This window comes from Esox lucius, chromosome 7, assembly GCF_011004845.1.
Source record: "Esox lucius isolate fEsoLuc1 chromosome 7, fEsoLuc1.pri, whole genome shotgun sequence".
NCBI classification, from domain to species: Eukaryota; Metazoa; Chordata; class Actinopteri; order Esociformes; family Esocidae; genus Esox; species Esox lucius.
In genome coordinates, this window is record NC_047575.1 from 43,392,619 (window position 1) to 43,417,877 (window position 25,259).

Here is a 25,259-nt window from a genome sequence, read left to right on the forward strand (position 1 = left end):
CTTCATGTGACCTGGCCAGTGTGACCCCTGCTGCTTTGTGACACTCTGCATCCTCTCTGCGTGGATGGATTGGATGTGACAGTGAATGATATACTCTATTAGTTATATGGCACTGCCCCTGTACAGTATTTGTCTTTTATTTTATGCCAACAGAGCTATTAAAAAAAGCACATTAGTCTGTCTGTATATCTGTTTTGTGTGTGTGTGTGTGTATCTGTTTGTTTGCCTGCCTATCTGTCTGTCTCTCTGCCTCTCCGATGCTCAGGGGTAGGAAGCCCTAGCGGAGCCTCGCTTGCTGTCATGTCTGTGGAAGTCATGCAGTTGCTGTGGCGACTGAAACAGAACCCATGGTTCCCCGGTCAGCCGGAGCGTAAATAAGGCATGATCAGCAGATGGGTGTGCCCATTAAGGAGAGCTGGAAACTCCAGGGGGCAGACCGACAGACAGACAAACAGACAGAATGTCGGTTCGCTGTACACAGGAACACTTTACAACACAAGCGTTCTTGATTGGACAATAAAGTAAAGACAGAAAGGGAGGACAGGGCACAGTGTTAGTCATTTTCTGCTGGTCAAACGTTCTACACAGGACATGATCCAGACCCAGGGACAGTAGCCACTGGCTGAGTAATGGTGAATTTGATCAATCAGTGTCCAGGTAATACACGACCACATTGGTCCACGACAGCTTAAAAACCTTATTGGACAGTAAGCACCTCTGGACTCAAGTGATGTTTTTAGATTTCCCCAGTGTGATGGTCAATAACCGTGTACCGTAATTTACTGTACATCTTCAGTTTTGTGATCTCTGACTGAATTGCAATACACATGAACAGTGGACAAAACCAAAATTTTTAGTAGTATAATAAAGTACTCAATCCAGTTCATGTACCACTTCTGGTTCTAGCTCTCTCTGACCAACACCAATCCCAGGAGCCCAGGCAGTAAAATTGGGGCATTGGAAGAACGAACACACAGCTGCAATGTCAGAGCCATAACAACAATGTCAAGGAGACCTGTTATTAAGTACAATTGTGAGTCCAACATTCCTTTAATTTTATGTCTCTATTCATGAAACTAAATGGACAAAAAATGTATGGATTAATGTATGACCATATAGAAAATATTGTTGTATAATTGAAATGTTCAATCTACAAAGCTAACATGAAGAACAGGAACAACTTAGGAGACCAAAACAACTTAGGCACCTTATAAGTGTGTATTAAAATGTTGAGAACTATATCTGGCACACTCCATTGAGAACTACCATTGTAGCGTTCAGAAAGGCATTATCTATGACCTCTATGAGTTATATACATTTTTATTCAATAAAATAGGCTACTGGAATATGCTCTAAGAAGCTTCCAAAGACAAATACAGGGTTGTAACACTTACCCTCCTCTGTGTCATCCATAACAGGGGCCTTGCTGGACTGTCCTAACCCCATCTCTGTCACTGTCGTCCCCAGCCAGAAAGATCCCTTTCAGCTCAGCATGAACTAGCTCCTCCACAGCCAGGAAGACATAGCCTAGAGTCTAACCTGGTCTAGATGCAGCAACTTCTTAGGCACAGCCGTGAGGTTGACTGGGAATTCTCTTCTGGCTGCTGTGTGGTTCCAGATCCAGTAGTGAGGTGCTATCTCACACCGACCCATTAGACAACATAACCTGAACACGAGAAGAACAGAAGGAGGGACGGCTGTGTGGTTAAGATGCCACGTCACAGTAAAGCTCTACTTGTGTTGGGTGGACATATTGTGACAACATCCCCTTCCCATAGTGGACATGCTAAAGGCTTCTAGAGAGTATAGTCTAGGCTAACCCTGACTCAGTATCTGAGCTCAGAGGATTTGTCTGATGTGATGTAAAAACCCTCTCCTCTAAGCTCAGTCAGGTACTGAGTCAGGCTAAACCTTGGGAATCTGATACCTTAGAAACTGGCTGACTGATCAGAGCATGCTACCAGAAACTACAGTACATTAGCTGAAATGTAAAAGCAATTCACTGATTCTTGTCAGTGCATAACTGAAAATATAAGGGACAGAATAGAATACTCAGTCAGTAGGCTTTTTTACGCTCCTTAGAGAAGAGACAGCTCTGAGGACAATTGACTGCACTGTGTGTAAGTACATGGTAAGCTCTTTAAGTGTCTCATTAAAGGGGGACAACAGCAAATTCTTTAAAAAAATATTATTGTCTACAGTATGTGCCTAAACCTCCCTGAGTTAGTTTTGGGACAGACTGTGTTAGTGTGCACCTCACATTCTCAGGGAGCGTCTTAGAGCAACAGCATGTATTGATTGTGCAATATGACGTGATATAACTCAGAGACAAATCAGAGCACTGAGAGTGAGAGTTTATGAAGACAAAATGGGGAATTATTTGTTTTGGATAAATGGTAGTTTATGAAGACATTACAATGAAATATTTGATTTGGATAAATACTAGTTCATGAAGACAAAACAGAATTATGTGATAGAGATAGACTGTCGAAATGACAGAAAGTTGGCGCTAAAATTGTGGCTCATGCACAGAAGGTTTACGGTGCAAAGGCAGATATTCAAGTAGAAACATAGCCTCTGCCAATAAGCTTAGTAAAGGATGTTGTTTTGGTTAATCTATTTTGGAACAAAGAATTAGTTTCATTATGACAGGCCGTATTCAATAAAGTATGCAGCACTGCAGGGAGTGGGGTGGGGCTTATAGGTGTGACATAGCATGTGCTATTGCTCTAACACGCTCCCTGAGAAAGACAGCTGTAGACTTCGACAGACAGTGCAAGTCAGGAGGTTTAAGCGCACGTGTCTGATTAATATCTACACCCAGATGCAAATGCATTCACATTACAATAAATGTCTAGTTTGACATTCTATAATAAATACACCTTAAATAACTTTTAAGTCCATTATTTAACTGAATAACCTACTCTTTATGGTGGCAATTAAGTCTTAAAAATAATGCATAAGCGGTTTAAGATGGTGACCATCTCATGCGTGAACCATCTCATGATTGAACCATCTCATGATTGAACCATCACATGCGTGAACCATCTCATGATTGAACCATCTCATGCGAGAACCATCTCGTGATTGAACCATCTCATGTGTAAACCATCTCATGCGTGAACCATCCCATGATTGAACCATCTCATGTGTGAACCATCTCATGTGTGAACCATCTTGTGATTGAACCATCTCATGCGAGAACCATCTCATGATTTAACCATCTCATGCGAGAACCATCTCATGATTGAACCATCTCATGTGTGAGCCATCTCTAATGCGTGAACCATCTCATGACTGAACCATCTCATGCGAGAACCATCTCATGATTGAACCATCTCATATGTGAGCCATCTCTAATGCATGAACCATCTCATGACTGAACCATCTCATGCGAGAACCATCTCATGATTGAACCGTCTCATGCTGTTGCTGCAGCACGGTAGGTTTGAGCACTTTCATGCTGGTTTTAACTGGCCTTACAACATTGGTGTTGTCATTTTCATCTCAATCAGCATCAAATCGACACTGTCCTGCTTGGGCCAGCAAAAAAACAGCATTGCCTATCCAAAACCAGTTCCTTCTTGGAACGTATGTTTTTGTTTTGTTGGGCACATGTGTAACAGGGTAGAGCATGCTTGTAATGCCAAGGTTCTACATTTTGATCTTCACCTCCTGTATTTTGCTACCATATATTGAGGGAGAACACATCATTTCCAACTTGCATAAATTAAGTAAGGCGCATGGGAAAAGTGGGACATTGTTTTACACCAAAATGTATTTTTTGATTGGCAAAGTAACATTTTCACGTCAGGTATAATGTTAAATCAAAGCCAAATCAAAACTCAAAGCTAAAAATATATATCATACATGTTGGTGGATTGCCACTGTATACAAACGTGCATTATTTTCCAAAAGATTGACCCTGAATTGCTAAGCGAGGCATTTTTTTCCAAATTGGTGGGTGTGAGGAGAGTTGAACTAAAGTTCTTAGTAGAGTTCTTCTCATTTCACCAGACAGGGGATGTACTGAAATAAGGTTAGATGTATAGGCTACATTTTATTTGTTTCTTTTCCCCTTGACTGTGGGACAACTTAAGTAAACATTGTCTCAACTTACCCCACTCTGCCCTATAATTTTTACATTTATACTCGACTTGGTTAGGTTACAGGTCCATCCAGAAGCAACAAGCAGTCTTGTGAAACCGATACGGTAGCCGTTTCAGACAATTTTTCATTTAAACAATGATTTAGTCTAAAGCTGTTGCTCAGTGAAAATGACTTCCGTTATCCTTCCTGGCTACTGCAACATCGTCCCATGTATGATTCAGCCCACTGTTGGTGCAGAGAAACACACTCCAACCGGACATAAACGCAAACTTAACCGGCTATTTTAATTTGAGTGGTACAGTATATGCAGGCTACGAACAAAGTAACATTTCTGATTAGCAGTCCGATTCGAATGTAATTTGTGTTATACTTCATTCACTGAGGTTAACCTAGTAAATGTAAATAAAATATTCAAAACTACTTTCGGTGAACGTCGTCAAATTAGGCCTATATGGGCAGTACATGGAAACCGCATTGCCGACTTTGAGCGGGGGAGATGGAGGGCATTCCGTTCAGAATCCAGATATATAATAGAAAGCATGCATGCACTGAATAGGAAGTAGCCTGGGCATTCAAGCAGACACCGTTATAACCTACCTTCAAATGTCGCGGGCCTTTGAGATAAATAATATATCCAGTTAAAAACAAAAGGTAGGTTAGGGTTAGGCTATTTGAAGTGCAGAGGACAGCTCCCGGAATCACTTGCGGTTAGGACGAGGCATCCCGACACCTGCCACGACTCAGGACTGTCTGAGACGAAGGGGGAAGGATGTGCGGGTTGTTTGTACAAAAAGTGAGATGAGAGTTCTCGTATTTTCTAAACAGTTTTTGTTCAAAATGATTGTTGCCTCTGAGGATATAATATTATCATGAAGCAGCTTACGGTAGAATGACACAGACCTCCATTCATCAGACACCGGAATCTCGACTGAACTAGGCTACTTCGCGCTATGCTGTGAAGCCTATAATAACCCCTTTCTCGCAACGCTTGCCCCATTGATTTATTGGCAATAAACGTAGCCCATACACTCATTTACAATTTGTATGAAGCCAAGGTAAATAGTAGTTAAATTATGAAATAATTTTTCTTAAAACTATTCCCAAAATCTGATATTTCATTCTGTAATAGAACACAAGGCTACTGATTAGGATAGGATATGTTAACCCGCATAACATGGCCAAATGTAGGCTAGCACACCAATGACTTATCAAAGCAACTCAAATCATTAAAGAATACTTTTGTAGTCCAACTATATATACACACACAAATATGTGTTTAGGCTATGTGCACATAATTCACCCAATCACTGAAGCTAACCAACGCATTCAAGTCTGGAAGAGAAATAATTTGACAACGAACTTTGGATAAGATTAATTAAAAGCATATTGAACACTTAAGCACGGTGTTCAAAAACTTCTTTGAGGTATTAACAATATGCTTTTTTAATACATTCTGTTTGTTATTAATGATATAATCTAATTAGCATACAAATTGAGCGATGGAAGGAAGAAGTCCTACCTTACAAAGCACGCACCTATTTCCATGGGTGTGATCCTTGGCATTATATAAACTTGAGTAAGGATTCCCTATAGAAGCGGAGTCCCAAGCAAAGACAGACCTGTGTGTGTGAAATTAGCCCCACCTAGTGGAAAACTCCCTCAAAAGTACGGTTATCTCATGACGACAAGGTCGTTCGCTTGTCATGTGTTGTGCTCTTCATTTTAGAACGCAATGCTCATTGATTTCACAATAACATTAGCATGTTATCAAGCGAATCAACATTAGCATGTTGGTAGCTAAAAAACCTAGATAGGCCTATACTTATTATCGTCCCTTTTCTTTTTGATACAATCAGTCAATGCAGATTACATATGACAATGCAGTGTTAACCTTTGAATTCATGTATGTCATGCAGCTTCCAATATCTTAAATTGTTTATAATCAAAGGAAATGTATTCAGCTAAAACATCATTAATTTGATGTCAGGACGGGAATAAGGAAACCTATCTACATAGAAAGTCAAAATCGTTCAGCTTTCACTTTTTTGTTTACTGTGAGTACCCTGGCATATTAATTGTTCCCCTTCTTTTTCACCATTTCCATTCTTCTTTTTCACCATTCCCATTCTTCTTTGGAATTACTGTGTTTACTTTGGAATAAAAGTCACCATACAGTAAACAATAACTATACATTCTTCCTTTTCCCATTATGGAACCACATAACAACAACAAAGACTTTTGGTGAGTAAAGATTCCGCCCTTTTTCTTATCCAGTTGTGAGCTTGCATGTGAGAGAGATTCCCCCTTCAACAGATGGAAACAAATGGAGAAACAGAGAAGCAAAAACAACAACAACAACAACAAAAACAACAACAAACACAACGAAAACAAAAGAAACCAAGTATATAATCGTCTGAAGATAGTAACATATAATTACAGGATTCCTACCTGGTTATATAAGGGTCCTCCCTGCGTAGTTCACTGTGAACGGTCAGTCATGGCCACGCTGGGACACAGATTACTAGCCCTTTCCCTGGTTCCGCTGGTCCTGTGCTACCCTAACCCGCCAACGTGTTACAGCAAGGTGCTGGGCATGGGTCGAGACGTCACCTATCAGGCGGCAGTGGTCAAGATGGAGACCGAAACCGTAGGTCACTTGCTAGAGAGGCAGTGGAGTGTGACACGTTGCAATGTTGGCCCTTACGCGTAACTGTTTTCTGACCTTCTTTTCCAGAGACGCTGCATGGCACACATCCCAGAGCTCTACATAGATGTGCATGTAAGTATGACTGTGGTATTCGGGCCAGTATCCCAGCAGTATTCGCTGGTTCTTCCCATCCTGGGTTGAATGAACTGCGTCATCCTAAAGTTGAGTTTGACAAAGAGAGAACTCATTTCTATGCACATTGATTCTCGGTCTGGAATATGCAGACAGGAATGGTATTCATCTTTACAGAATGCCTGCGTCATGCCAAAGATGAGGCAGTATGTTTATCTGGTGGAGGACCTGCGCGCGCGACGCTGTGCGTACACCAGGAAGCTGCATGTGCTGGGTCAAACGGTCAGGCAACTCTACATCATCATGTCCGAGAGGTGTCATGGGGTAAGAAAATGACTACCAGCATCCACAGGCAGTCTGGCTCTTGATCCGGACTGCCTGTCATTCAGATTAGATTAAACAAAATGGGGAAACCGTGGAGAACAAAGCTTAGCAACTGCATTGATTATCCATGATATGTGCTCAAAAGGTACTTCTGTGTGTCAATTTACTAAAATTGGTGCTGCAAATTATTTTATGCCTTTAAGTAAATACGTAACAGTTTACAACCTTTCAGAGAAGATCCACTTTCTTATTCTCTGAAATGACACAGAGTAGTTGTGTCCTCTTTTTATTTACACCAACTATACCCTACTATTTTGCCATAGTACTGACAATGAGGGCTTTATTTTTGTATAGGCCATTATCCCTGCTTAATGTCATGTGAAATGATATACTAGGTCCTTGTTTAAGGGCTCAGGCATTCACACACCTCATATCTCTGTTTAGGAGCTGGCATTCACTAGTGATGACTGTGCAGCCTTGGACCGCTGATGAAACGAAGCCTGACAGAACAGTTGTCACAGTTTGATGGGCAAAAGAAAAGTAGGGAGATGCAGAGAAAGAGAGAGGTATATAAAGAGACAAAGGCAGGGAGATAGATGTAAAATTGTAAAAAAAATAATAATAATGGTTTTCTGTGACAAATTGCTATGCAAAAAAAACATCATCCTGAAAATAAACGTTAAATCACCCCGTGTTCATGTTACATTGAATTTCTTGGCTGCTTGTTGTCCAGAGGTTTATTGGTAATAACTATGAACAACATTGTGGGTTTAAGTGAGCGCAAACAGGATAACAAACAAAGGGGCAGGCAAAAGTAATAACCATGAAAATGGGTGGATGTTGGGATCTTGGTGGCCACATTGTGTTGAACCATACATCATAAAACAATGGTTAAGTCTCAACCATACAGAGAGTGCAGGAAGCAGCGTAGCACAGGAGGCAGGCATCAATCTTCATAATTGAACTCTGGTTTTACCAAATGTTGCTCACAGATATATTTTATATTTTCTTTGACAAGAAATTCCCAATGTTTTCAGACAGCATCTCTTCTGGTGAATGTCTGGTACATAAACACAATGGAGGTTTAATTAACTCCACCAATCGGTTATCACATGATTATCAACCCCTATATCAATCTCCTGGCTGACAACACAGTCAATGTATTTATAAACAGGCTAGGAGCTATTCACATCCAACAAGGATTCATCTGTCATTAACTACCAGTCATTTTCTATTTGTTATGACCTGACTCTAAGTGTCCTTTATTAACCCTTTTTCAACTTAGATGTTCTCCATGAAAGTTGTAAATTAGTTAGGAGAAACTGTAATCAGTGGTTCAGATTTCTTTTAACAGATGTCATTACAAACCTCAGCTAACTGTATCCACTAGTAGCCCTAATTTCTTTCACTGCGTTTTGGGCACTGGGTAAAGCTGAATTGTGGAAGGGCTTTCTGATGAAAAATTAGGCATTACATTTTAAATTTGCCCCTATAGTTTTTCATCGCAAAGAGTCATATGCTTCTTGACAAAAATGAAACCAAGTCTGGGTCACTATGTATTTACAATTTATTAATCTTTAAAAAGCTTCTCTGCACATGAAATGCATAATGAAAATTCACGCATTTACAATATATGTACAATGTAAATTATAGCTGATGTACTATGATTAGTTGCCAGCTAGTGGCGCTTGTGAGCTTTAGAGTGCATGAACATTTATCCTTGTTACTTGATCTTATATTACATTATGCAAATAATTATGATCCTGTTATTTTATAATTTATTGTAGACTGAGCAATTAAAAACGTTAAACAAAATATCCAAATAAACCCCCATTTGTATATATATTGTTTGCTGATTGTTTTCACTTACAAAATGGAATGTCTCTGAAAACACTAGACAATTATATATAATGATTGTTAACTATATTGCCTTATACATTTCAATGATGGCTTTTATTGTAATAACAAAAATCTGCCAGCATAACATACTGATGCTATAATAACGCTAATGACGCCTCGACTGGCTATCACTAGTTTACATTGCCGGCTACTGTCAGCTATTTTTTCCTATGATTACCTGTCATTGACCACTGGCCACATGGAAGGTGTGACCAAGGCAACTGGAAAAACTACAGGACTTTCTAAACTGGGACATGAAGTTCTTGAAACTGTGTTTCGTGCTAAAAAATAAGAGATCTGCGCACAGAAAACTACATTTCCATCACAGCCGCGGGAGCGCTTGGGAAAGACAGGGTGGGGCTTCTGTCTTTTACACAAGCAACAAGTTATCCTCCGTAACCGTGTTGCAGGCAGCAGGTGGTCATTGTGTTGAAGTGATCAAGACGTGAATGGAACCATGATATTGTTTTATGATAGAAGTGGATATTTTCTACGACAACTCTTGGACTGACATGGACAGCGTGGAATAAACACTCTATAACGTGTATTTGACGCCTTATTTTCTTGTTCGAAAGAAGTTAAACATTTTGTCCAGTTATAGTTTTTGCCCGAATTAGTTCAGCGCGAGTAAGACTTAAAATAGTTGCTGTGTTTTAGCTTTACAATTGGCTTTGTTGCATTTTGCTGTGAAACCATGGCATTTGCTAAATTCAGCAAAATACTTCGCCTGTCTAATTTTGACATAAAAAAGAAGGCAAAACAATATGAGCACGTTCATCGAGACATCAATCCTAATGACCAATGGGAAATTATTGGAGAATTAGGTGATGGAGCGTTTGGAAAAGTTTATAAGGTAAGCATTATGAGTTTGTTTCAATATGTTTAGAAGAACATGCCATTTGAAATGTCTTCAACTGGATGATCATCATGTGGTATTCCTAAAATGTTAGACTCGCAGTGTTGAGCACTGACGGAAGTACCTGTCTTGTCATGCCAGTTCATCTAGACTATACATTATTTGTAGTCACTACACTTGTTTTATTGAAAACAAACGAGGGGCAGTAATAGATAAGGCACATTAGTCTGAACTGACAGGTGTCTAAACCTGTACAAACCTCTCTAACTTTCCGGTGGTCAATTTCCAAGGAAAAACGTTATGCAAATACAGTGATACATTTATCCAATTTCGAAATAATTTGCCGTTGCCGCACAGTAAACTGTACCAGCAACTTTCCATGTGTTGTAGTTTGACACGCCCTAACACTTTAATCGACTTTTATCATCTTCCTGTACACATCCATGTTGTTAAGAAGCAAGTTAGTATGATCTTACGTAAAAAGCTGAGAACTTGTTTTTTTTTAATCATAAATGCTACTTGCGACATCATTTTTGTTACAGCTGTCGTTTGTGCCACGATTCTAAACCAAGTAGTTATATTTGATTGTTGATGCGTATGTTTTATGTCTACGATATTCAGTATTGAATGTCCACCAAATTAAGACGCGTTCAGATACTTTGGGGCTGGGGAAGTACGGACACCCAAGATATAGATTAAAATAGAATGACTAATGAACCCACTGTTGCTAGTAGTAAACTAAGATCTGTTTGTACTTGTTAGCCTACGTAGTTTTCTGAAAGACAAGTATGATGTTTTTTTTGGCATCAGGAGGTAGGGTTGGTTGTTTTTTTTTTTTTTTACCTCACCCCTGCCCTTTTAACAGACTGTACAAGTAGTCCTTGGAATACGTGTCTAAAGGACCTTAACATTAGGGACGGTGCTGAGGAACTAAATGTGGGCAGTTACCTTCTCCCTTAACCTCTGATGCCTCATCACAGTAGCTTCACAATCATTTGAACGATAGACCGTGTCTAGAATAATCCTGTTCAGATTACATTTCACGCTGATTGTTTTCCCCGCTTATTGTGAACTTTGAGAAAGATAACTTTGTTTTCAAGGGCAACCCTCTTGGATTGCAAGTGCTTTAGAAGATCTAACTTCTAAGTCCCCTGTGTTTGCCTAATCCAAACATCACTGTAGTTTGGGTAAGGGTTGCTATTTAATCTCAGCCTCCTAGCCCTCCCTTGCAACATGGCAGAGGAAGTGTTTGCTCTTGCCCAGTGTAGTACAGTAGGCGCCTTTGACTCTGGGTGCCAGTGGAAGAAGTGAGGCCTGACCAGGGTGCAGTGCGTATACACTTGTACCTTGTGAACGGGAACACACCATGTGGAGACTCACAGGCGACACTGGGAGGAAAAATAACATGGAGCTACCCTAATAGAAATAAATGATGCCTTCAGTTAACCCTCCCCGACACAGAGACGCGCACGCCAAAATACACCACCTGAGGTATGAAGTAGGCCGACTTCGACGGTGGCTGTCGACTGAACAGATGTAAGTCTGGAAAATACCCTTCAGGGCTGTATGTAACGTTTAGAACTCCAAGGAGTCCTTGCTGTCTCTGCACCTACAATGGAAACACTTCTGAGTAAAGACTTAAAACCTGGCCAACAGTCAGTCTCTAGTGCCTTCCTCCCTGGATGAATGTGATCTACAGCCCCCCTGCAGTCAGGCTGGCCTGGAGCGCATGCTGAGGAGTACGTGGCCCATACGTGGGGTCGTTGGGGTCAGGAGGGGAGGCTGTGGGGTGGGTGTGATGGAAGTACTTCCTGCATACCTCTCCTGCTTCGGACTGTTCAGCCTGTCAGATTGCTTCTGAAGGCTCAGTACCCAATGGGGACAGCAGGGCTCTTTCCCAGATTCCCAAGATCCTCATGTGGGAAAGGACACTGGACCTCCTACTGAGAAGACAATGAAATGTGAGGAATAAGATGGACAAGTTAAGATTCCATGGAGACAGGAAGTTCAGGAAGACTCCATGACTCGGGTAACCACAGGTCATTGACACCAGCAGGGAGGACAGACACACCTCGATTCACTGCTCCGGCGCTTTGCGGCTGCCCCGGTCCTGTCAAGATGTTAGCTGTAACGCCTCCTTAAAAACAGATGTGAAACCAATCATCTGCTTCTTGATTCTTCTGTCTGACTGGCTGTTCCTGGTCACACGCCTCCTTTTGTTTCCGCTGACTTCTTGGAGGGTGTAGGCGTCAGGCTGGCCCTTTGGTGGCCTAATGGCCTGTGTTGGCTGTACGCGTGGGTGAACAACGAGGCTTTGTAGACCTGCTGGCTCGGTTAACTGCAACGTTGGCCTGTCCGAGTTGCTGTTGCCGGATGGTACGGAGGACAGGGTTGACGGTGTCACGCATCAGTCATTAGTGAACCCAATGCTGCTCTGGGAACAGTTTCCAGGTGTCTGGACCTTGACAGGAGGAGGAGTGAGCCTGAGACAATTACTCTTCAGGGGTTAATGTTGTTTGGACGTGGTCATTCTTGTGACTGGAGATTTCCCAGGGCTTCGTGATTAAAGCAGAGGTATATAAATCCTCCCTGCGTTTATGCTGCTGCTGAGCAGGGAGAATGTTTCACTTCCTGCTGACCCCAGGATGCCACAGGGTGTTTGTTGTTTGTCCACAAGGCCGCTGCCAGTCAAGGTGAAGTGCTGTGAGGTGCCCTTGTTAATGGGCCACGTGCCAAGGAGTTGACTTTGTACTTTAGGGTGCCTTAATATTACACCCTATTCCCTATATAATGCCCTGCTTTTGACCAGGAAGTAGTGGACAACTGAGGGTTCCATTTGGGAGACCAGCGGTTTCTTTGGTTGTGCCTAGGGCCTGCGTGGTGACGGCACGTCAGTCAGTGCTCCAGGGTTGGTAATCTTAGGGGACCAGCTGTGGCCGCCCTGGCCTGATAAGGGCTTTCCTGGCTCTCTCTGTCACAAGTCTCCATTAGAGGCTCGTCCAGCCCCCCCGCCCCTGCCGGTATCTGTAGCAGGTTACCCCGGTGACTAGAGGAGTTAAATTGGGGGGGGGGGTTTATGGTGCTGAGGACATCTTGAATGAGTTAGCCCAAACAAATTCTCTGGTTATCAGCTGCACAGCCTGAGAGCACAATACATGATGCACTGCTGTAAAACATGACCAGACACATGTACTCCCGTCGTGCAGTCAGTCTGCCACTGTGAATGGACTGCTGCTTTCCTGCGTTCCATTCAGACGTACAATGGGCAACGCATTGACTCAGCGGCTCTATGCTCACAGCTTATGCTGAGAGATTTTCTGTGGCGAATTGTTCCACTGTGCGTTTGAGCCTGAAACCTTTCGCAATATCTCAGAGCAAAACGTCCACATCCCCAGAGACCTCGGCATTGTTCCTCTTTGACTTAAAAGTTCAAACTTTGAACTGCCCTGCTGTGTCCCCCACCCAGTCCAGGAGATTAAGTCATGGTAAGGGTTTAACCCTATATATTCCTAGAATTATTTTCGTTCTGGTCAGTAGGACACATGGATTTCAACTGTTCTTGTTCTTTGTGCGTATAGAGAACTTCGCAGGGAGTTCACCACCGGAAAAATATATTTTAATTTAATTATTTTTGTCAGGAACAAAACATGCTCTATTTATTTGTCCATTGTGGAAGTACCCAGATCATGACTTTTTGGGCCTGAAAGCTGAAACAGTTGTGAGATAAAGGCGCTCAAAGTTGACAGTTTGCCCACCCCCAATACAACCACTGGGAAAGATGAGCGGTTTTAATTTATTTAATTTATGTTTACAAAGGGGGTTATCAAACTGTTTTGGTAATTTATTTTCTTTATTATTGAAATAATTGTAGCTTAGGACCTACTTTGGTTGAGACACAGCATTCTCTTGAATACAGAGTGGGTCTCTATCAAATATATCAATTGGACCAATCGATTCAAACTATGCCAATTTACTCACAACCATATTGGCATTTAAATGTATTGCATTTTAACTATTAATTACTACCACAAAGATATACACCCAACTTAAATGATCATGTCTACTTCTAATAAAATATACATTTGTATAATATTAATTATTCTTCAGAAAGGAGCCTTGAGATGAATATTTAACAGCTTTTCCCAAGTTTAGAATTCTCTGTGTAGACCTCTAATCAAAAACAAGGTTCACCCATTTTTACATTTGTCCCTACTTTGTACTCTTTCTGTGCTTGTAATTTTTAAAATTTCATTGGAGTGTTTTATGACTTAATGTACTCTGAAAAGTGTAGAGCAAATAAACAATTGGAGGCAATAAAGCAGTCATGGAATAATTTTTGTTTAAAAACATTTAACTCTGTGCAAGTCGCTGACTCTGGATTCAGCAGAAGACGCCCAGACCATCACGTTTCCTCCTCCATGCACTCACGGACACCGCGCCTTTTCGGAAGGAATGACCTACATTTAAGGGTTATAATGGTTTGTCTTTGTTAATTGCCCTTTTCTTGCCATTATGATGACGATGTAACACTTCCTGTAGTGCAGTATTGTCAAAATACAGCTTAAGAGGGTGTATTAAACCAGTTTGTTTCAACACTGGCTTATTTTATACAGACAGACGGTTTGTAAGTACTCAAATCTGTAGGAAGTGGTAGCTTCAATTTTCAAGGCTTACTTTATCCATTGCTGCAGTACAGCTGTAAGTTGTTAACCCATTATTTGTTCCCTAACAAAATGAATTTTTTTAGACTCAGTTTTTGATAACCTAAGATTTTCTTTGCACCTCTGGCAGTTAACCACTTACCTTTGTACCATTCCAGGATATTCACTGGACTTGAACTGCTTAAATATCTATAAAAACTGGAAAAATGGGGGCGTTCTGAAACTTGTTACTTCAGCAATGAGTTATCATACCAGGCTGTGAGGCAGCGCGTCAGGGTGCTGATGACGGGGTACCAGTGATATGTGGAGAGGAACCATGGTTGCATGCCAAATTTCCTTACGCTTCTTTAGGGAGTTGAGCTGCTCTTCTGCCCTCTTCAAACCATTGGTGGCCTTGATTGACTATTACAAGTCCTTTCGTATGTGAATTCTGAGGAAATTAAAACTGCTGACTGGCTGCTGAAGCCCTGTTGATTTGGATCGGAGCAAGTTCCTTCCTTTGCTTCCCGAACTCAACAACATCTCTCTTGTTTTGCTGGCATTGTTGTCCTGGCAACATTGGCAGTTTGGTTGCATCCTGTTTGTTGGCTCTTCGTTGTTGGTTATCGGGCCTACAACCGTGGCGTCACTGACAAACCAGAGGATGGAGCTGATGTTGTGTAGGGCCACGCATTCAAGGGTGAACAGAGTGAAGCAGAAAGCTGAGGACCTCCCTGGGGGCCCAGTGTTAAGGGTCAAGGAGTAAAGCAGAGGGCCGAGGACCTCCCTGGGGGCCCAGTGTTAAGGGTCAAGGGGTAAAGCAGAGGGCCGAGGACCTCCCTGGGGGCCCAGTGTTAAGGCGCAAGGAGTAAAGCAGGGGGCCTAGGACCACCCTGGGGGCCTAATGTTAAGGGTCAAGGGGTAAAGCAGAGGGCCGAGGACCTCCCTGGGGGCCCAGTGTTAAGGGACAAGGGGTAAAGCAGGGGGCCTAGGACCACCCTGGGGGCCCAGTGTTAAGGGTCAAGGGGTAAAGCAGAGGGCCGAGGACCTCCCTGGGGGCCCAGTGTTAAGGGACAAGGGGTAAAGCAGGGGGCCTAGGACCACCCTGGGGGCCCAATGTTAAGGGTCAAGGAGTTTAGCAGAAAGCTGAGAATACACTTAGTAAGTCCAGTACCTATTTTACATTCAATATCAAACCAAATTAATGTATTCATTTATTAGATGTTGTCATGAAGTGCTTTTACAGATACCCAGCCTGAAACCCCAAAGAGCAAGCAACAAAAGCTCCAGCTCTGTTGTGCCATTAGGCTAATTGAAGTGGGTAATTAGGACATTATCTTGGTTTTCTTGGTTATAGGGAAAATGGTCTGCTTGAAGCAGGTGGGTGCTACGACCTGTGACAGGGAACGTGTTGAGCTTGGGGGATCATTAATGATCGTGAAACATTAGTTGGCAGTCTAGCTTTGCCCAAGTGGTCTGTCAGGATAGTGCGTCATCCTAACATGTCTCGCTAGTCAGAGTTGTTAAACGTGGATTCCGGTTTAAGTCTGTTTTTTGCATCCCTGATGGATTTTCAGGGCTCATACCTGCTTGTCTTGCGCGCATTGTGCACCACTGGGACGTTGGCGCACGTTCTGCTGACATTAAATGCTCCATCTGGGACTCAAGATTGTGTCCGTTCACTTAACGCTTCTGGTGAGGACCTGAATCATTCCTGTAGGAACAACATCATGAACACATGAAATGAAGCTCTGACTGCCAATGTATATTCCTGAGTGTCGGTGGATAAATCCTCAACCGTTTTCCAGTTAGTGTTGCGAAAGCAGTCTTGAAGCTTTGAGTCCCATCATATCGCACTATCCAGTATAATTCGCAAAAGCGTCATTGTTTTTGGTACACTGGCTGTATTCAGTACAGTAGTTAGTGGGTGGGGAAAGGTGTCACAGTCTGCTGATGTTGCACATACTGTTGCCTTACACATGCTGTTTGTGAGAGAGGTGGGCACTTCCATGGACAGGGAAGTGTTGACACATTTCCAAAATTTGCTCTAGTTCCCCTTTAAAGTAAGACGTTCTGTCTTATGAAATAGCTTGAAATAAGTTTGCTTTGTATTTCTTTTTTGACTTGCCTTCTATGACTCCTTTCGTGCTTCATCTCCATACAACTTTATACTGAATATAATATATTTTTCACATGCATTAGCTGGGCCTGATATACAACTTACACTATAATGCGAAAGTTGTTCAGTAAACCGGTTAAGATTTGCTAGGCGGCTTATTGGTTAAGTGTGGACATGACATTCCTGTTCGGAGAAATGTTCAGGGTTGTATATCTTAATGATAGAGCAAAGGTTAAGCACACATTCTGTAGAGACAGGCTTTGGATGGGATCAGTGTCCGCTTAACTGGCCTGTGCACTGTGTGTGCGCGCTGTGTGTGTGTGGGTGCGCGCGCTGTGTGTGTGTGGGTGCGCGCGCTGTGTGTGTGTGTGTGTGCGTGTGTGTGCGCGCGCGGTGCGTGTGTGTGCGCGCGCGGTGCGTGTGTGTGCACGCACTGTTAAAGTGCATAGGACAGTGTGGAGGCAGGCCTTCAACACCCTCCTCATGCTGACAGTACACTGCTGTCTGACAGTGTTGACACAACCTGGAGGTAAGTGGGCCCAGGGGGTCATGCCAGCAGAGACCGGGAGAGCAGAGCCACGCCCAGCCCTGGGGGGCTGCTCCTCACAGCTATGGGGGGGGGGGGGGGCTACTCCTCTCCTCTCCTCTCAGCCCTCCTCTCAACTTGTAGGTTGTATTACCAGTTAGGTGTTAGGGCTTGGTTAGGTTTAAGGATGGGGAGAATGGTTAGGTGTTAGGGGTTGGTTAGGTTTAAGGAAAGGGAGAATGGTTTGGTGTTAGGGAGAATGGTTAGGTGTTAGGGCTTGGTTAGGTTTAAGGATAGGGAGAATGGTTTGGTGTTAGGGAGAATGGTTAGGTTTTAGGGCTTGGTTAGGTTAAAGGATAGGGAGAATGGCTTTCTGAGTGAGGTTTAGGTTTCCGCACCAGAATTGAAAACCAAGTGTGGAAGAAAATAGATGATCACCCGTTTTGCAGGCAGGCAGGCAGGCAGTGGGAGGCAGCCAGCCAGCCAGGCAGGCAGGCAGATGGGAGTGAAGAGGCAGATTGCGTCCCTCACGATCTGTCATCCATGACATACATTGGAACCACCACAGGACAGTTGTCTGTTGCTTCTCCTGTGGGATGATTCATTGAGTTAGAACTCAGTTGTTCTCTGAAGCACTAATGGCAGAGAGACCCTGTGGGATGATTCATTGAGTTAGAACTCAGTTGTTCTCTGAAGCACTAATGGCAGAGAGACCCTGTGGGATGATTCATTGTGTTAGAACTCAGTTGTTCTCTGAAGCCCTGATGGCAGAGAGACCCTGGTGTTGGGAGACAGTTATGCAGCCGGCTGATATGTTTTCCTTCTGTTAGTGTAATTGGGTTAGTGTGAAGATGTAGCTCTATCCTCAACCAGCACCCCTCCTTGTCCATTCCCCCCGTGGAGAGACTTAAGTGCCATGATGCCTTCCAGGAAGTCAGCCCTCGCTGTTTGGCACAAATAGCGTTTCAGTGTCATTTTCTCTGTGCTTTACACAGCCCTTTCTCTCCTTTACACGCAGACAGACAGGGCATTAAATTATTGTCTCTCTCCGTCTCCTCCTCTCCACCCCCAGCTCAGTTGAAGCCCAGAAGCACATTCCTGGTTTGTGTTCCCACTGAGCTGCAGGGCAGGGGGTTGGCCTTTAACGAGACAGACGCAGCTCAGTGGAGTCCCAGTCATCGCTACACCTCTCCAAGCCCCTAGATGGAGGAAAGGCTTGATGGAGATAGATGGAGGGAGTGTGAGGGGTCACAGCGCTTGGTGTTTTGCGGGCCTGTCAGGTGGGACCTGGCTGAATGTGACATTGACTTAGAGGGGGTTTCTCTTTTCAGGAGCCGAGCTAGTTCCCGGAAGCGGTGCTAAAATGCAAATTGTTCTCTTATTCACGTTGTGGTGCGTTGTCAGATCTGCATTGCAGGCCTGATGCACTTTCACAGGTGTACTGAAATGGTCCCGTCAACAAACGTCCTGGGTGGCAGAAATCGGGGTAAAGGTTCTCATTTATCTGCATAGTAACCAGTCCCCAACTGGCAACTCGTGTGGCGCAGCTATTCAAACCCCACTCGTTGGCGATGAGAGGAACTAAACAAATTTCCTGCCGCACATTTTTTCCCCTTCGGTTTTCTACACAATGCCAAGTCTTGTGTGTTATGATACCTGCGTGTTATGACTGTGTTTCATAAACCAGCGGTCCGTACTGGCCTCGTTCTGGTTCCGTACAATGAGCCCCTATTCAGTATGGCTCTGCTATCCTGTCTCTAGTCACACGCTGGATACAAAGGTAAGATCAGGTTTCCACCTTACCAGGAAAAATGTAGTCCCCTATTCTTGAAAAGAGCCTGGAGTTTTCTCGGTCAGGAGAACTCTGGGGCCCTTAATAAGGTAGGCCAGTGTGTACTCGTCGCTTTGCTGTTTACCCAGATGGTTTCCCACAGTCCTCTGGGGTATTGGACCCCACCAGGCTGTTTAGACTGCCGCCTCGCATCGCCAGCTGGGAATCAGGCGAGGCTGGTGACACACACACACACACTCGCGTGCACACACACACGCACACACACACACAGGGACAGAGACACAACACATCACTCAGTATTTACACGCAATCACTCACTGCACTATCACGCATGATCTAATCTGGTCGGGCTCCCAAACTGATCTGTCTTTATCTTCTGCCCTTTCTTCTTCCATTTTATTTCTGTTTCTCGCTGTTTGTTCTTGGATTTCGTCTTGAGTTGCTGGTCAGAGTTCAGGCTCAGTATCTCTTTCGCTTTCACACACTCGCACACGCCATGTTCTGTAGGCCCAAGTTCAACTCACTCTGACTGTTCAGCTTTTCAATTACCCTACATTTTCCTGTCCTTTCACCCTTTATTCTCAGAAATGTAACTATGACACACACCTTCACTTCCTGCCTGTGGTCATGTGATCACGGCTGACTCTGATTCTTGTTTGTGATGCAGTTGGGGAGACATGCAGCTTGCAGTAGGGCCTGTGTGTTGTGTGGATAGCCTGGTTCACCGCATGGCTACTGTGGGCCTACAGGGTGTGGAGTTTCCGTTCCCGTTGGGCTTTTTAAAGTGTGGTTAGGCAACAGTTTAATTAGACGCTTGTGTCTTTCTGTGCTTTTTGGTTCTGCTAGGGTTTGATTTACATTTCCTTCCATGTTGTAAATGTGCACTTCTTCAATTCCATGAAAAAAAATGTTTGGCAAAACATGTGCTTACTCTGCAAAAGCAAGTGGATCAAAAAGAAATGTGTAATGATGTGAAAATAAAATGAAATGGGGAAAACAAATACATTCTTGTGTAAAAAGTACTTAAGCTGTTTACTGACTTTCGATTTGCAGGCACATAAGAATACACAAGTGCATTTTCTAGCAGGGTGGTTTTCGCAAGTTCAGTTTCCTTCCTGACACCACGACTAGTTCATCATATTACTAACCCCGCCTATCATGACCTAAAATGCCACTTTGCTGTCATACTGTAGCCAATTGAAATATTTCTCTTCATGCAGATCCCAGTACGTCCCTGTGCTGACATTGTGCTCTCTACCAGTGTCTTTATAAATCATTGCTCCTGATAGGACAATCTTTATTTTCTGGATGTGCATTTCATTAATGTAATTAAGCCGTGGATTTTATCCTGAGCAACTTACAGTAGTTTGTGCTCACAGTTTCATATGTTTTCTTTCTGGTCCCCCCATAGGAATCAAACCATCAATGCTGGTGTCACAAGCCCAATGCTCATTCCCACCGGGCTACAGGAAACGCAAAACATGTGTATTAAAACACTGAGGAGATATTCATTTGAACATTTCACTCATTTTGTCTTCTAGGCTAAAAACAAGGAGAGCGGAGCGCTGGCAGCCGCCAAAGTGATTGAGACAAACACAGAGGAGGAACTGGAGGACTACATGGTGGAGATTGACATCCTGGCCAAGTGTGACCACTGCTACATAGTCAAGCTCCTGGATGCCTTTTACTACGACGCCAAGCTCTGGGTGAGGCTTTGCATTGGGCCGGAACTCGGCCGTGTCCAGTGTTTCCGGAGCACCCGGGACTGTTAGCCTTAATGTTTTGTTTCCCTCGTCATATATCACTAAATAGGTTCTTACCAAATAGATTCTGTCCTGAACTGATGGTGAACCCCACAGGTGACCTATGCCCTAAGGCCTGAAGGGCTGTGGTATGTCGCTAATATGCCATGGCTAAGAGCAATATTCCACAAACTTTGACATGCATTTTTGCCGGTTAACATTGCAGTTATAACAGTCCTAATATTTTTGTTGTTGTCATACCCTTGCTATAATTTGTCATATACTGCTTCTTCAGCCAATGAACATTCAGGGTTTGAACCACCTAGTTTATAATAGTATACTTTATTTAGCTGCTCTCTCATTATTGAATATGCTGCATGTACTTTGTCATCTGCTTACATCTGCCAAGACCAACACAAGAGTCCTTATGAAATCCCTGATCTCTGACATCAAGTATCTGAGGAATTACCAAATCTGTGAAAGAAATTAAAATACTTCAACTGCCCGAGACAAAGTTATTTTTGCCGGACCGTGTAAGCAGAGCCAGCCAAGAACATCAAATGTCTCTTATTGAGTGACTGACTGACTACCCCTGGTTAAATAGCGTAGTGGTTAGAGACGCAGACTTGCAAACAATAGGTTCCACGTTCGAATCTTGTCACAGTCAAAACAAATCATGCATTAGGATTTGTTCTGGATTGTCAAATATGTCGCTGGATACAACCTAAAATAAAACTGTGCACGTTTACATTGCCACTATTTGTGGTGGATTTTGGAACTACGCATCCGTGCCTGGTTTTTGTGGTAATATAAGCTAGATCACAACCCCTTGGGCAGTAAAAGAGTAGGGGTTTCCACGATTCTCTTGTCTATATTGATAGTTATTGCATGCATGAAAGAAAAACGAACGGCGTTGTGCCATGAAATGAAATAGCTTTGGCAGTGTAAAGCTCATCTTCAGTCGCATTAGCAATTGCTCAGTTTTTATGACTATACCAAGTAGTAAGTTAGTAGAAACTAGTAGGCCCATTACTGGCTAACAAGCTGTTAAAACGACCAGTGGCAGAAGCCATACAGCTCATTGATGCTATTTGTGGTGGAGGTAAACTTAATACGAAATGTTAGTCCGTTTAACACAATGCTTAATATATCTAGCGAAATATCCAAACATGGCGTGATGTCAATGCGTGACAAAATTATCTAACATTGAGACACAGCCTCTCATGTGGGAGATCTGGGTTCGAATCCAGTATTTTTCACTTTTAATTGCGGGCCGGCTGAACTAGGCTTGCCTGGTTCCTTTTCTGGTTAAAACAGAATTGAACATCCATATCCTACCGTGGCAACATCAATGCTGACATGTTATGAACTCAAAAACTCATTGGATTAGATTCTTCCATGACTTATTAAGTATATTTATTATTTACGTTTTTGCGACTTTCACCGCATTCTCCCCATTTCGTTCCAGCATCATGCCCGTCGCTGTCTATTTAATGGTTGGGTAGGGCGAATTCTTCTGGCTCTTAAGGAGTTCGGTTTGCTTACTATTCCTGATAAGGTGAAGAATCCTGTCGTTCTGTCCCTGAGCAAGACCGTTAACCCTGATTGACCGTTAACCCTGATTGACCGTTAACCCTGATTGACCGTTAACCCTGATTGACCGTTAACCCTGATTGACAGTTCACCCTAGTTGCTTGCTAGTTGTTGCAGTAAATAAGAATTTGAATACTAGCATGCTTACCTGATAAAAGAACAGGGGTTTAAAAGAACACATTTTATTTTAACAGGCAGTGCCTCCCAGGGCGTTAGGGCCATTTTGCAGTATATAGGGCCGTTTTGCTGACAGACCACAGTGGGGAAGGTACGTTGATACAGTATCGCTGCGTTGATACTGTCGGCTCGTTGTGTTTTCTTAACGACACAGTGCAAATACATGAACGTACTTTCAACACTGTGTATTTAGTGGGGCTTTGGTTTTCTCTCAGATGTTATTGTTATCGACTCATCTGTTTAACTGTGTAGCCTGAGAGTAATAACAGTGAAACTACTCCTGGATGAGTGTGTGGTCAGGTGCAACATCACAGCCCAATGCTGAAGCTCCCACAAGCCACTCTAAAAATAGACTCAGAAGAACTAAGTCACACCTAGATATCATCCCTGAAGGGGCATGTTTTGGTTTTGCCTGGCTCTCAACTCTTTCCCGTGTGAACAGTCCTTGCAGTTCTGAGAGTGTAAAAGGCCCCTGACCATCAAAGCTACACACAAACCCACCCCACGCACAGAAAAGTATTTTTCTGGACAGTCAGTTCCAAGGGGATGACTGTAGATGTGATTCCTGGAGCATGTCATTCTGGCTGGGTGTGGTGTCTGCTGAAGCTAGGCTTCAGGGAAGACGGAACCAGCAGTTGAACTGTGGCCTCCCAAACCCCCTCTTTCAGTTAGAGAAGGAGAGAAGGGGCGGCACATTCCGTTGCCCCCTACTCCGCTATGTGGAGGGCAGGGAGGCTGTTGGTTCTTGTTTGGGAGCAATCTGCGCTAGAGCCAGGCCCACATAGTGAGAATCACAGAGCTTTTTCCATAGGGCAGCTGCTGACAGCTGGCATTAAGACCCAGAGTCATTGACATACAGTTCCCTTGCACTTGTTACCTTACACACCCATATACATTTTTTTCATGGTTTGCATGTCACTCTCCCTGAATTAAACAGTCAGAATCTGATCTGACACACCCTGTCTTAAAAAACCTGTTCTGTTTATCATTACCGGTAGAGAGTTACTGCATCCAGCCATGATAAGGTTATCATCTGGAAATCACCCAATAATAGATAATCTGACTGAAGGTGTCAACAGATTGGGCATGATGTTCGTCGGGATAGTTTCTCTTTGGGAACAGTTGGTGTAGGGCACTGCCCGGGCCGGCCCAGAGCCTGCTGCACCGCCACTGTGTAATTAGGGTGTTGTATATCATTTAAAACCTGAAGTCTGTCTCCTCACGACTGCCTCTCGACTGGGAGAGGCATCTCTGTGTAAAGGAATGCTACTGTGTTATGTTCTGCCCTTACCAAGCCGAGATGGAGTTGGGGAGAGCGAGAGGGGTTGTTCAAGAGAAGGACGAACGATGCTATGTGGGAGCACAGTGATTGTATGTGTCACGACACACCGTCAGTTTATGAACTTGTCAGTCTGCCCTCCTTTTTGGTCACTTTATCTCGCGCTTTTCTTGCCGTGAGACCAGCGGCCCTACATGAAATACCATGTTTTCTGTTCCCCTCTGTTCTGAAAAAGTCCTGAGAATCTGCTCCCCTACCACTAGAAGCTGGGTGTTACAAGGCATGCTTGGGGTTATTTTCTTTTGTGTTGAGAAGTGGTTGTAAACCCAATAATTCATTCCCTGGAGATTCATACCCTGGACATCTTTTGAAGATGACTGTCCAACTGCTCCCCAATGACTGTGCAACTGCTCCTCAATGACTGTCCAACTGCTCTCCAATGACTGTCCAACTGCTCCCCAATGACTGTCCAACTGCTCCCCAATGACTGTCCAACTGCTCCCCATTGACTGTCCAACTGCTCCCCAATGACTGTCCAACTGCTCCCCAATGACTGTCCAACTGCTCCCCAATGACTGTCCAACTGCTCCCCAATGACTGTCCATGTGCTCCTGTGTACTTCAACAGAACCCAAGACACCCAAAGCTCTTGGGTGGTTTGTGTGTTTTTGTTTGTGTGTGTTTCTTGTTTGTTTGGTTGGTGTTTATCTGGTTTGGTGGATGTTCGTGGTTTCTGGTTTGACGTGTTTGTGTGTTCACTGAACACCGACCATCCTGCTGTATTATCGTCTACATAGTTGTCAGGGCTGATGTGATCAGTTTCGTGTTTGTCCTTTCCGATCTGTACCTTGACTGCGTTACAGGCAGTCGTTGGCATGTGGTCTGACCCGTTGTCACGTATGTCACTGGTGCAGTACCGCTCATCCAGAAACCGGGCGGACAATCCATCAAAGAGCTACGTCTACCTGATGACAAGCGATTGTCTTTAGATTTCCCTGGAGACGCCTATGATGTCTGATTTATAATGCTTAAATCTGGTAAAGCCTTTGTTTAATGTTGAGTTTTTAGTCTGATAACCTGCCATCATTGTTTGCTGACGATTGACGGGAAGATTAGCAGGGATTTAGAGAACCTCCACTTAAATACAAAACCACATTGAGCCTCATAAGAGGCCCTTGTTTAGCAGTGGAAGCTGGCCAAGACTGACGTATGTGTGTGTTTTGAGTTCACTTATGTATGGTGACGAATCACCTATGACTCCTCCATTTGCCCCGTCCAGTAGGGTTTCCAGATGCTTCCACAATGGTGTCATAGCACAGGCGTGAATGGGCTGCAGAGGTCCGTTAGTGTTTTGGAAACACGGTGTAGGTCTGTAACATGTTTGCCCAACCGCCCGGGGATTCGTAACAGTGAATCACAGAGTA

The 25,259-nt window shown here is 43.5% G+C and overlaps 3 protein-coding genes across 5 annotated transcripts in view; 2 read left to right on the top strand and 1 right to left on the bottom strand.

The window, feature by feature from the left end:
- The window catches only part of stk32a (serine/threonine kinase 32A), a 49,188-nt gene extending 44,369 nt beyond the window's left edge, over nucleotides 1-4,819 (bottom strand). For both annotated transcript variants that reach the window (XM_010871074.4, XM_010871075.3), the window contains exons 1-2: nucleotides 4,708-4,819; nucleotides 1,395-1,666 (exon numbers count right to left, since the gene is read on the bottom strand). In XM_010871074.4, coding sequence (XP_010869376.2) covers nucleotides 1,395-1,446 — 52 coding nt within the window. In that variant the 5' untranslated portion in view covers nucleotides 1,447-1,666; nucleotides 4,708-4,819. The remainder of the gene's footprint in view (nucleotides 1-1,394; nucleotides 1,667-4,707) is intronic.
- A 1,062-nt stretch (nucleotides 4,820-5,881) lies between these two features.
- Nucleotides 5,882-8,234, top strand: LOC105011222 (cytokine-like protein 1). Of its 2 annotated transcripts, XM_020048157.2 has the most exons (6): nucleotides 5,882-6,164; nucleotides 6,345-6,351; nucleotides 6,424-6,757; nucleotides 6,845-6,889; nucleotides 7,067-7,213; nucleotides 7,658-8,234. In XM_020048157.2, the coding sequence occupies exons 3-6, from the start codon at nucleotides 6,434-6,436 to the stop codon at nucleotides 7,700-7,702; spliced, it is 561 nt and encodes a 186-aa protein (XP_019903716.1). In that variant the 5' UTR covers nucleotides 5,882-6,164; nucleotides 6,345-6,351; nucleotides 6,424-6,433; the 3' UTR covers nucleotides 7,703-8,234. The 2 variants fall into 2 exon arrangements, with proteins under 2 accessions (XP_019903716.1, XP_010869379.1); XM_010871077.3 differs by having other exon boundaries at nucleotides 6,345-6,757.
- Nucleotides 8,235-9,495: 1,261 nt separating this feature from the next.
- stk10 (serine/threonine kinase 10) overlaps nucleotides 9,496-25,259 on the top strand; it is a 41,182-nt gene continuing 25,418 nt past the window's right edge. The window contains exons 1-2 of the mRNA XM_013134735.4: nucleotides 9,496-9,965; nucleotides 20,587-20,751. Coding sequence (XP_012990189.2) covers nucleotides 9,807-9,965; nucleotides 20,587-20,751 — 324 coding nt within the window. The 5' untranslated portion in view covers nucleotides 9,496-9,806. The remainder of the gene's footprint in view (nucleotides 9,966-20,586; nucleotides 20,752-25,259) is intronic.